The sequence below is a fragment of the Hylobates moloch genome, unplaced genomic scaffold, assembly GCF_009828535.3.
Source record: "Hylobates moloch isolate HMO894 unplaced genomic scaffold, HMol_V3 SCAFFOLD_17, whole genome shotgun sequence".
Classification (NCBI taxonomy): Eukaryota; Metazoa; Chordata; class Mammalia; order Primates; family Hylobatidae; genus Hylobates; species Hylobates moloch.
This window is the reverse complement of record NW_026652292.1, coordinates 37,453,976-37,466,768: the sequence shown is the minus strand read 5'-3', so window position 1 is coordinate 37,466,768 and position 12,793 is coordinate 37,453,976. Positions and strand designations below refer to the sequence as shown.

At 38.9% G+C, this 12,793-nt stretch overlaps 1 protein-coding gene across 1 annotated transcript in view; it reads left to right on the top strand.

Moving 5' to 3' along the window:
* Positions 1-8,033, top strand: part of C6 (complement C6) — a 118,311-nt gene extending 110,278 nt beyond the window's left edge. Inside the window, exons 16-18 of the mRNA XM_032135299.2 lie at positions 424-514; positions 967-1,208; positions 7,466-8,033. Of these exons, the coding sequence (XP_031991190.1) occupies positions 424-514; positions 967-1,208; positions 7,466-7,647 (515 nt within the window). The 3' untranslated portion in view covers positions 7,648-8,033. The remainder of the gene's footprint in view (positions 1-423; positions 515-966; positions 1,209-7,465) is intronic.
* Positions 8,034-12,793: the final 4,760 nt, after the last annotated feature.

Sequence of the window (12,793 nt, the reverse complement as noted above, 5' to 3'; positions counted from 1 at the left end):
ATTAGTGTGCTCATTTGATTAATGTCTGTCTGCACCCATAAGACTATAAGCTTGGTGAGCACAGGATCTGGGTCAGTTTGTGCTCAATCTACTCTCTCCAGAACCTTACAGAGTGATGGGAATATCATGCATACTCAATAAATATTTGAAAAACAAATGAACAAAAATTTCAACGGTTCCATTTTCTTTAGTTATCTGAACATAATAGCAATTTTAGGTTGGAAAATGATACCTCATGTGCACTGGAAAGGACCTTTCAGATGGAATATTTAATGACCATGTATTTAGAGAAGCCACAATGAATGCTCTAACTCCAAGAGATAAATATGAATCCTTTACCACTGCCTCTTCTCTGAATTCAAGCTTATCACTTAGAATCCATACTGTGCACTGTTCTTTTCTCCTTTTTTTCTTTTGTTTCAGATACTCTAACAAAATTAAAAGGCCATTGTCAGCCAGGACAGAAACAGTCAGGATCTGGATGCATTTGTATGTCTCCAGAAGAAGACTGTCGGTAAGAGATACCCTACAGACTGTGTCTGGAAATTGGGAAAACCAGTCTAGTGTAACCAACTTGATGGAAGAGCTGAGCTTTTTGAAGCACAGACATGAAATAAATGAATTTTCCACATAACTGACATTCCTGTGCTCTGCTGAATTCCTCCTTCCCCATTGGGTAGCAAGTTTCTTAATTATCTCTCAGCCCAGTTCCCTGTTTAAAATGAGATTGTTTATTAAAACAGCCTCATTTTGGTTTTAAAGACTTAACTTCTGCACATGTAAAAACTTTAAACTCAGTTACATCAACAGCTTCCTTTTCCTCTTACTCAAGCCCAGGGCTTGGAGAGGGGTGGGGAAAACAGGCAAAAGAAAACTGGTTGGTGAGTGAACACGCTACATTGTCTACATGCCCCCTGTTTTTTTCTGATCTTCATGTGGAAATGCTTGCTTTCCTCTCTTGGGCAGCCATTATTCAGAAGATCTCTGTGTGTTTGACACAGACTCCAACGATTACTTTACTTCACCCGCCTGTAAGTTTCTGGCTGAGAAATGTTTAAATAATCAGCAACTCCATTTTCTACATATTGGTTCCTGCCAAGATGGCCGCCAGTTAGAATGGGGTCTTGAAAGGACAAGACTTTCATCCAACAGCACAAAGAAAGAATCCTGTGGCTATGACACCTGCTACGACTGGGAAAAATGTTCAGGTAAGTTCCAGTGGTGACTATACTAAGTGCTCTCACTTAACCTTCATCTCAGCTTGTACATCATCTTTCTTAAAAATAACCTATCCTTAATCAAAAATGATTTCTTTTCATTGTAAAAAAAAAATTATAAAATGATTTAAACAGAAAGGAAAATTATAATCACCCACAAGTAGAAATAACTACTGTAGTAATGTGGGTGTATATCTTGCCAATCTTTTCTCTATGCATATGTAATCAGTACCACCCTTAGGCCCCAGTGGGAAGAGCACCTGTCCTGATCTCATGTTTCAGGCATCCCTCCGAGTCCCAGCTTTGGAGGGCCTTCACCAGAATTGTCTAAGTTTCCTTCTAGTGTTTGGGACTGTCTGAGGCCAATAGTGCTGTCCAGGTAGGACTGGATTTTGCATTGCCAAAGCATCTTCCTGAAATTTCTTTAAGTCTTCTTTCTGTGCCTGGGTCAAGCCAAGGCTGACAATACTATTCAAGCAGGACACCCTGAGCCCAGACAGCATCCCACATGAACCCAGGCACCGTTATACTTTCCAGCTCTGTACTGCTTCTCCACCCCACCACGCATGGCTCAGCCAGATGCCCCAAAGTGCTCTGGGGCTCATGCCTGTGGAGTCATCTCTGGCCCAGACTAGACCCTCATTCTCAGAAAACAGCTTGGTGAACAAATTGCTCCTGCTAGCCAGCAGGGCATTCTTGCTCAAGATTGCTTGAAATTAGAAAGCCAGTATGATGCTGACACTCTAATTTGGGGTGACTCTAATAGTTTATAGATAAGCACCCCATAAAAAAATTTGCCCCTGGGTCTCAAACATCTCAGGAGTGGCCCTGCATATACTACAAATTTTTAAAATATAAAATTGGATCATACTCTACATGCTATTCTATATATTGCTGTTTTTTCACTTACTATGTCATGGAACTGTTTTCATGTCAACATATATTATTTGGCTGCATAATTCTCAATGTCTGCAAAAGTCTATACGGGTATTCTAAGATTTATTTAACCAATCTCTGGTTAGGCATTTAAATTTTTTCTCCTGTATTTTGCTATCATAAATAGTGCCATCATACCTAAATCTATCACAAATAAATCTGTGATCTAAGATTACATCCTTCAGATATAGCTTAGAAAGGGACATTTCTAGGTAAATATTATTTTTAAATACTAATTTTTTATTGATACAATATGTTGGCTCCCTATCCAGAAATGTTTTTGCCATATTATATTTCCTAGAACATGTAGTAAAGACTGCTTCCCCACACTCTCACCAAACCTTGGAGTTATCACTCCTTTGTATCTCTGCCAATTTAATACTTAAGGAGTAGCATTCTATTTCCATTTTCCCTAAGTTTAGTGGCCATAGACATTACATTTGTGAATTATTTCGAGGCAGGGACTTCACAGCAGTACATTCACTCCAAGATGAAGTTTGACCCTGAAATAGCCCAACTAAGCTTTATATCGTTTTCAAAAGACGGATTGGAGATTATAACAGAACCCAAAGAGTTAGAGCTATTTCCATTGTGGAACATTTTCCAAAAAAATTATCTTAAATTGGAATATAAAGTATGCAAAGGAATCTTTGCTGAAACCACCTTACTTTTGCAAAAAGAAAGACAAAAACCATATTGTTCCTCTTGACTCTTTTTTGACTTTGTGGCCCAGTGTTCTTCAGCTCAGTCCTGGAAAGGGGAGAGGTCTTAATACTCAAAACCAGGTCTTTCCCGATCCACTTAAAGTTGATTATCAAGCTTCAGCTCCCTTGACAGGCCACAAGATTGAAACATGACAGAAGGTGGACATAGCTGGCATCTGATGGTGACAACTCAGGACCCCAGTATCTGGGGTTTTCAACCTTCATGCCATGTCTAAACAAGGCAATTCTATATAAGATACAGAAAACTGGGGCCTGATATGCACGTTGCTTAATTCTAATCACTATTAAATAACTTTCTAGGCAAAAACTCTACTATTCATTTTTTTTGATGCTTGATCAACACCATTACTCAACTGACGTCTCTTGCAAACAATAATTTGTGATAGAAAAGAGCTGAAAGTATTCTGCAACATCATTTTTATTTTAAATATAAACTTTTTATCTGAGAAATGTAGTGTAAGAACATTATTGTCAAAAATACATAGAGAAAATAAAATTTGGTCAGCAGGGAAGGTAAGAATTGTTCCCTGACTGTACTGTAATAGATAGGTCAGGCATTTGGGGCTGTATTTAGTGTTACCTTCCATTGTTCCTTATTTATCATAGAGAAGCAGTCTTCAGAGAACTCTTCTATTGGAAATAATTTATTTTTTTGCTACCTTCCCTTTTTTTGCTATCTTCCCACAAATTTTTTTTTCAAATCTGCATGACTGAAAAATAACAGTTTACAATTTTATCAAAATACCTGTCTTTACTATTACCCCTTTGCTGTACACATATCTAAATCCTCACATATTTGAGGAGTCTAAGTTTGTTTTTAAAAAAAAGTACTAAAAACTATGAAATTAATAGAACGCTTTGGGTAGTCAAACTAACACATGAACATTTCTTAATAGAAGATATATTTAGGCAATTTAAAATATTTTTTGGTTCTGCACACAATCAGGAAACTCAAAGCATTTTTTCCTCTAAAGATATGATCTTTCTGTGCTAGCTTTCTTTAATTGGTGAGCAAAAGTAAATGTCACAGAGGGTTCTGTTTGGATTAGCACTATAGAAAAGTATCAATATACAAATGATAGCATTTATGAAGACAGAGAAAGCTAAAAATGTACTTTATACCCAGGCCACTCATGGGAAATTGGAATATTAGTAATTTTCAGTTCAACTGAATGTCACTTTGATTAAACTGTGTTCTTGATTACATTGTGCTCTTAGTTACTCTTTTCCTTCTCTAAAATGAAATTTTTAAAAACTTTAAAATAGAACTTCAAAGTAATATGAAGGTCACCTTTCAAAAGTTACAACATGAGTGAAATCCCCCAGAAGCCTATTTTATAGATATTAAGTATTTTTCTGAATTTCAGAAATATCTACCACCAACCAACAGGAAGGGGAAATTTATTCAGCCAACATCCATTTAGCAGCCAATGTGTAAGTCACTGTTCAAGGCATGATGATGGTTTTAAAATGAGGCACCCTTTTTACCCCTCAAATTTTTGGAGGAGTAACATTAGACAATAATTACATGAATCACTTTAGTGCAAGTCAGGATGTGATAAGAGCATTAAGAGAGAGAAATATCTTCTGGTCTGGAAGGGTTTCTTAAGCATAGAAGCGTGAGGACTGAGTGTTGAAGGATGAATTATTAGAGGTGGTGGGAAGGGTCTTTTGGTGCTGGTAGTTCTGAAAATAATTAGGCAAAGAACATTTAAGCTATATCCATACTAAAAGGGTAATGACCGTGGCCCTTCCAAAAACCTAAGGAACTGATGTCCTAACCAGAGGTGGAATAGTCCCCTGTCTTTCACCAAACTCCATCCCTTCCAACAATAGACAAGAACATTCTTTCCAACAATGAACAAGAATCTTCTCTAGCTGGTTGACAGAGAGCATAGTAAGGAAATGCATGCTTTTCCATAAAATGTTTCCTACCAAGGGCAAGATGCCCAGGTATGTGGTGCATATGAGTATCTCCCTACTTCCTTTCCCTATTTTTCCCCATCAGTTGAGACACATGGGAAAGAATTGATGTCTGCTTAAAATAAGCTATTCATTCATGACCTCATTGCTAATACTCACGCTGACTCAGGTATTTTGGCAATATGAATTATTCTAGATCCATTAAATAAATTTCTTTTTTGTACACTTATACCTGCACCCACAATTCGGAATTTCAAATCGGTTGATCCAGAAGAATTAATTGAGTGCCTTGTTAAAAGCTGATAGGACACATGAGCCACACTGCTCTCCAAAAAAGCACTTATCATTATCTTGGGGAAAAGACATATGAAAAGCTAACTAATAAGAATGCATACAAAAATGTCAGATATGGTACTGACAAGTTTACACTACTAAAATTTGGCTAAATAAAAGATCTACTTTAGTTAAACCGTCGTGGAAAGCAGCGTGGCGATTCCTCAAAGAACTTAAAACAGAATTCCTTGAAGGACTTAAAACATAATTACCATTTGACCCAGCAATCCCATTACTGGGTATATGCCCAAAGGGATATAAATCATTCTATCATAGAGATACATACACATGTATTTTATTGTTGTACCATTTACATTAGCAAATGCATAGACTCAACCTAAATACCCATCAATGATAAACTGGATAAAGAAAATGTGGTGCAAATATATCATGGAATACTATGCAGCCACAAAAAACAATGAGATCATGTCCTTTGCAGCAACATGGATGGAGCTGGAAGCCATTATCCTAAGCAAACTAATACAAGAACAGAAAACCAAATACCACATGTTCTTACTTGTAAGCAGGAGCTAAACAACGAGAACATATGGACACAAAGAAATAACAGACACCAGGGCTGACTTGAGGGTGGAGAGTGGGAGGAGGGAGAGGATTAAAAAACTACCCATCAGGCACTGTGCTTATTACCTGGGTGATGAAATAATCTGTACACCAAACCCATATGGCATGCAATTTACCTATATAACAAACTTAACACATGTATCCCTGAAACTAAAATAAAAGTTAAGAAAAAGAAAAAAGAGAAAATCTGGTCAGACATTGTGGTCCACGCCTATAATCCCAGCACTTTGGGACATGAAGGCAGGAGGATCAGTTGAGCTCAGGAGTTTGAGACTAGCCTGGGCAACATAATGAGACCCTGTCTCTACGAAGAGTAGTAGATTAGCTGAGCATGGTTGGGTGCACCTGTAGTCCCAGCTACTTGGGTGGCTAAGGTGGGAGGATCTCTTGAACCTAGGAGTTCGAGGGCACAGTGAGCCATGATTGTGCCATTGCACTGCAGCCTGGGAGACAGAGTAAGACCCTGTCTCAAAAAAAAAGAAAAGAATAGATCAATAGAACAGAATATGGTCATGTTGCTATGAAATGCTTCATTGAGGAGGCAAGACTTGTAGAAACTGGACATGTGGGGAGAAGTGGGAAAGAGCACATCAGTCTGGCAAAAGAGGCAGATGACATAGGAGAAAGGACAAAAACTGGAGCACCTTTGGGGTCTGGTTGGGGAAACAGACAGTTAATCTACTTGAAATGGAGAAAGTAAAAAAGATAATGTTGAAAATGGAAGTTGAGGCCAAACTGTGGAAGACCTTGACCTTTGACTAAAACATACATGTAGAATATATGAGCCTATAAACCTTCATTCAAAATTAATTTAATATACTCAGCTTTGGTAACTTTATCCCTAAATGATTGTTTTAAATCTATTTCATGAACATAAGACTTAAATGAATTATGAAGTGCTTTGGTGATTCCAAAGGCAGGCCTCATAGGAGAATCATTCAATTTAACTGCCTATTAAAAATACAGATCCCCAGGCATAACCCAATAATATTCTAGAAAGAAAGAAACAAATGTGATATAGAGTTATGTTAAAGAGCTCGGGCCTGTGAGTCATGTATTATTTAAATCCTGCTTCTACCATTTACTAATTGTGTGGCCATGGGCAAAGGGCTTACATTCTTTGAGCTCGGTGTCCTCTTCTGTAGAATTAGTATGATAGCCTATTCATATGTTTGTTGTAAGGGTTCAAAAAAATAAAACATGTAAAATGCTTAGCATATTGTGTGGCTTCACAGTACCTGCTCTACAAATGATAACTATAAATGTACTTAGGCAATGCCAATGTTAAAAATAAAAATAAAAAAAAAACAGAAAGGACAGGCTGAAGACATTGGAGAAATGGATTGATAGGACTAGTGCCTGATTGAATGTAGGCAGTGAGTGAGAGGGAGGTGCCAGAGATAGTGCAAATCCTCATTGGATGTGGACAGTGAGACAGGGGGAAGTGCCAGAAATAGGCCAACTCTTTAAGCTTACTGGCTTACTAGTGCCCTCTGGTCTCTTATATACAGATCTCTCTATTCAATCACAGTTGGGTCTTTGGGGTCATCGCCTTTGGTGGGTTGTTTTGTTGTTTTTGTTTTGTTTTATTTTTAATTTTTATTTTTTGGCTTTCTCATTCATTAGAGAAAGCTTTAGACCAAACTTAATTTAACACCATCAGGGAGCTCGCCACCCTGGGGATGATTTAGATAAAACCAAACCCTAATGTACTGTGGTGAGTCACACTGTCTCTCTCTCTCATTACAGCCTCCACTTCCAAATGTGTCTGCCTATTGCCCCCACAGTGCTTCAAGGGTGGAAACCAACTCTACTGTGTCAAAATGGGATCATCAACAAGTGAGAAAACATTGAACATCTGTGAAGTGGGAGCTATAAGATGTGCAAACAGGAAGATGGAAATACTGCATCCTGGAAAGTGTTTGGCCTAGCACAACTACTGCTAGGCCCAGCACAATTAACAGATTTACCATCCAGAAGAATCAACTCCTACAAATGAGAATTCTTGCACAAACAGCAGACTGGCATGCTCAAAGTTACTGACAAAAATTATTTTCTGTTAGTTTGAGATCATTATTCTCCCCTGACTCTCCTGTTTGGGCATGTCTTATTCAGTTCCAGCTCATGATGCCCTGTAGCATACCCCTAGGTACCAACTTCCACAGCAGTCTGGTAAATTCTCCTGTTCACATTGCACGAAAATAATGTGACTTCTGAGGCCCTTATGTAGCCTGTGACATTAAGCATTCTCACAATTAGAAATAAGAATAAAACCCATAATTTTCTTCAATGAGTTAATAAACAGAAATCTCCAGAACCTCTGAAACACATTCTTGAAGCCCAACTTTCATATCTTCATTCAACAAATAATTTCTGAGTGTGTATACAGGATGTCAAGTACTGACCAAAGTCCTGGGAACTCGGCAGATAATAAAACAGACAAAAGCCTTTGCCTTCATGAAGCATACATTCATTCAGGGGTAGACACACAAAAAATGAAATAAACAGATAAAATATGTAGCATGTTTGATGATGATAATTGTTTTGGAGAAAATACAACACGGAAGGGTGAGTCCCATCCTTAATTATCATCTTATGCAAGGAAATATTCCGTAACAATAAACATCACTGTAAGGATGATTGAGCTCCTGTGGAAATTATCTTGTTTAAAGTTGTTAAGAATAAACTTCTGGAGTTCTATTCTCTCAGAAAGCAGAAACGAGATTCCCTTTGCCTCAACTAAAATGCATCATAAAGTTTTAGGCTAAAGTGTGTGATGGGTGGAAAATTGTCAGAGAATTTTGAAGGAATAATTTTTTAAGGTAAGTCATATCTTTTCATTAGGCCATACAAAGCAGAAACCAGTTTACTAGAGAGGCTAGGGTGTCAACTTGAATTGGAGAAGAGAGGCATCTTTGGAGCAGCAGTTCTCAAATATTAGGGTGCATTAGAATCACCTAGAGGGTGTGTGTGTTCAGATAGATGCCTGGAACCACCCCAGTTTCTAACTCAGTAGTTCTGGGATGGGGCCTGAGAATGTGTGTTTCTAACAGCATTCCAGGTGGTACTGCTTATGATCATCAGGACATCACATTTTGAGCATACCGAATTTAGAGAGAGAGAGAGAGATGGAGTCATCACACAGCTAACTCTGATTAAGTAATTGATCTCAAAACCATAGCCAACCTCCAAGCAGGTGAGTGGAAGCAGATTCCCTTCCAGCAAAACTCACTGGGATCCCCACCTCTTGGAAGGAGGCTGTGAGCCACAGCTACCTGCCAACCCCATCCCCAGACCTTAGACGTGCAGCTCCTCCTCCATCTCATTGATCATAGGATGTCCGCAAAATCTAACGTATATCATAATATTAAAGGAGAAGAATGGGGAATGAAAACACCTATAAACAAAAGAACATTTTCCTGGTGTAACAGAGGTTGACGATGACCTTTTCTTTTCCCAGGAGTCAGTAACCCATCTATTTCCCAGTCATACCACCCCACTCCCTTCTCACTCTAAGTGGTACAGGCCACTCTTGTAAGCATCATAAGCCTTCAGCACACCCGAGATATCAGCTGAGAGCAAAGAGGTATTAAATACTCCCACATCCTAAGGAGAGCCCCTAACAATTAAATCAATAAACTTTCCCTAGGATTGAATTGGCTCTGTTTGACCCAACTCTCATGCCAGTTCTACAACTTTCCAGGCTATAAAATGGGACTAGATGAGTAGGGAAGGCAGCCACAGGAATGTGGCGTTCACAATGGAAGTCCCGTTCTTCTCCTAAGTCCTCTCTCTCCCTTTGGTGAGGAGGAGGAGGATGCTGAAAATGTCCACTGAAGCCAGGCAACCAAAGTCCCAAGACAATTAGTTGTAGGGTGTGATGAAACCACCTTTGCTAAAATTGTAACAGTGAGAAAACTATGTCTGTGAGAGAGATCTGATCTAACCAACCCCCATCTTGCCTTTAGCCTTCAAACTACTCTTAATTATTCCTGGGCTTGGGCCAAGCTAACTTTGGGAGACATTTAATTTATAGTTTCAATGATAATAGCCCCTCCCCCAAACTCAACAGCCTTTGTAAAGCTGATGAGAGACCACCACACTAGGAGGATGAGAGGAACCTGAATTCTGCTAAGCTGTGGACATACATGATTACCCACACATTATTCCAGATGCACAAGATGTACAACTTCCGCCAATTACTCCTGCAAATAACATCACTATTGTAGAACCTAAGATTGGCCTTTTGAGATGTCTTTTCAGGTTTTTTGCATCTGATGACCAATGGCTCCACCTGGATCCACCAACTGCTCCTGTGGCCCCATCCAAAAGTGACTCAGTGAACAAGGGGACCATTTCCCACACTCCTATAATTGCCCTCCCAACCAATCAGCAGCAAGTACCCATTGCCTAGCCATCCTCCCTCTTCCCCCAAACTGTCTTTGAAAAATCCTAGCCTTTGAAGTTTTAGAGAGACTGATTTGAGTAATAATAAAACTCAGGTCTTTCATTCAGATGGCTCTGTGTGAATTAATCTTCTTCTCTATTGCAATCCCCCTGTCTTGATAAATCAGCTCTCCCTGGGCAGTGGGCAAAATGAACTCATTGGGCAGTTACAGTGGGGTTGCCTACAATATGGATATATGGTGCTGCCCTAGCTTGCTGGAGGCTGTGGAATCTTATAGCTGCCACTTAGCACCTGGAAGGTGCTAATCCACACTGGGGCGGTTCTCCCTTACATGAGCTAAGACCACTTCCTGCCTAGCAAGTGCTGAAGGCAGGATGCTTACAAGAGTGGCTTGCCCCTCTCTCATAGTTGCAGTCTGACTAGGGAGAAGATGGATACAACCCTTTTCTCCATCTGCATCCCATGGCACAGGGAAGTAATAAAACTTGGTGGCTCCTGTGGAACACAGAGAAGAGGAAAGGCCAGCACTGGCACTGAGGGAAGAAGGAGATGAAATGAAAATCAGATATGAGATTGGAGACTTAAACTGCACCAACTTTCAAAAAACAGAAAGTGACTAGAAATCTGTCCGATCTGTGCCAGAACTAAGGAGAATGGAATTTGGCAGACCCTAGTGAAAGCCGGAGCTGCCATAACAAAGTCATACAAACAGAAATTTTTGTCTCACAATTCTGGTGGCTAGAAATCTGAAACCAAGACGTTGGCAGGGCCATGTTTCCTCTGAAACCTGTAGAAGATAATCCTTCCTTGCCTCTTCCAGCTTCTGGTGTTTGCCAGCAATTTTTGCCATTCCTTGGCTTATGGATGCATCACTGCAGTTTCTGCCTTCGTCACCACGTGGCTATCTTTGTTGTCTTCCTTCTGTCAGTATCTGCCCAAATTTCCATTGTCTTATAAGGATGCTAATCTTGTTAAACTAGGCCCAGCCTAAATGAGGCAGGAGAGTAGGGTCTGGAGGTAAGGAACATAAGGCCAATTCATGATTTACGCTGACTTCCTAGAATTAAATCAAATGGAAACACTTCACCTATGACAGGAAATAGCCTCTGCATTTACCTAGCGTGTACACGGAGTGAATGACTTTGTAACTTTACTTCATCCTCTTTATTTCCATAGGGCATACACCAAGTAACCAATGGAAACCTCTAGAGGGTATTTAAACCCCAGAAAATTCTGTAATGGGGCTCTTGATTAGTTGGTCTTTTTACCACTTCAGCTACCTTTGTCTCAAAGAATTTTTTGAGTGCACTAATCCATTAAAGTTTGCATTAGGCTGATTTGCGTACCATTTGCCAGCTGAATTTTTACACTCTGATGTTAATATCAAGATAGCAATTTAGTACGATAAGTGTTAAGAGCTAGTGACAAAATTATCAACAGGAAGTGAAGAACAAAACTGAAACATATTAAATATCTGGTATTTGGACCTCCAGTCTCCAATTCTGTCCTAGAAGATTAAATAAATTCCAGATCAAAGGTAAAAGCTTTATCTCTTTGGCTATTGGAGATGAATACTGTCTTCATGTTTGCAGCTTAAGTAACTGGAAATCAATGCAGCTCTTTTTAAAATATGGATTTGAATTGTTGATGGTTCTGCAATATATTGACAAAATAAGTGAGACCCCAGCATAAAGAACTTTATGAATAGACATGTTATGTATTTCTGATGTCCTGGAAGCAAAGACACAAAAACAATTCTAAGACTATGATTTTAAAATTCCAGTCCTCTATCTGCCAATCAAGCTTAATCAAAGGTTTCCTCTTTTGAGCAGTCTTCAATAAAGCTCACTAAATTTTAGAATATGTTACTGTTTTTTCTCTTTCTACCAAAGCCTTCAACTCCTACAATCTACATTTTGTAGTTTTAAAGATTGAGCTCCTCTGTTATTTCCAAAAGACCACCTATAAGCTATCCCTAAACCACATTCCTTCCTGAAATCTAATTCTGAGTAACAGGAATCTGACAGATCATGATGTTTCTGATTGGTGTTGGGTACAAAACTACCCCAAAGCTTGATTAATTGGATTCTAAATGGCTGGCTCTCTCCAAGGTCACCTTCATTCTTTTGGACATCATGTGTGGAATCAATGAGGCATTGAGCTTCTACCCAAACAAATAGCCTGCAAAATTATAGTTCTATCCAGTCCATTTATGAACATAAGAGAGGCCACTGCTACCCTATTTGTCTTCTTGACAAGTTCTAGCTGCACAGTTTCAGTTCCAACTGTCAAATATCAGTTAACAGAGGTGTGTGTCACCAATCAAGGGACTCCAAGGAACAGATGGCACACTGAAAGTCATGCTCACAAAGATTTATATAGAAAGATGCTCATCACAACATTATTTATAATAGCAAAAAATGACAGACCCTAACTGTCCAATAATAAATTATGGCCCCTCAATATAAAGGAAAGTATGAGGTCAGTGACAAGCATCTTTTTAAAATGATATTAAGGGACATAAATAAAAAATGAAAGACCAGATTACGAAACTGTACATTATTACAGCTATGAAAATTGTGTGTATATATAAATGGCTTTAGAAACAATGATTGGGAAAACAGTATCTTCTCTTGGAATTTGGAGTGACTTTTATTTATATATCTTCT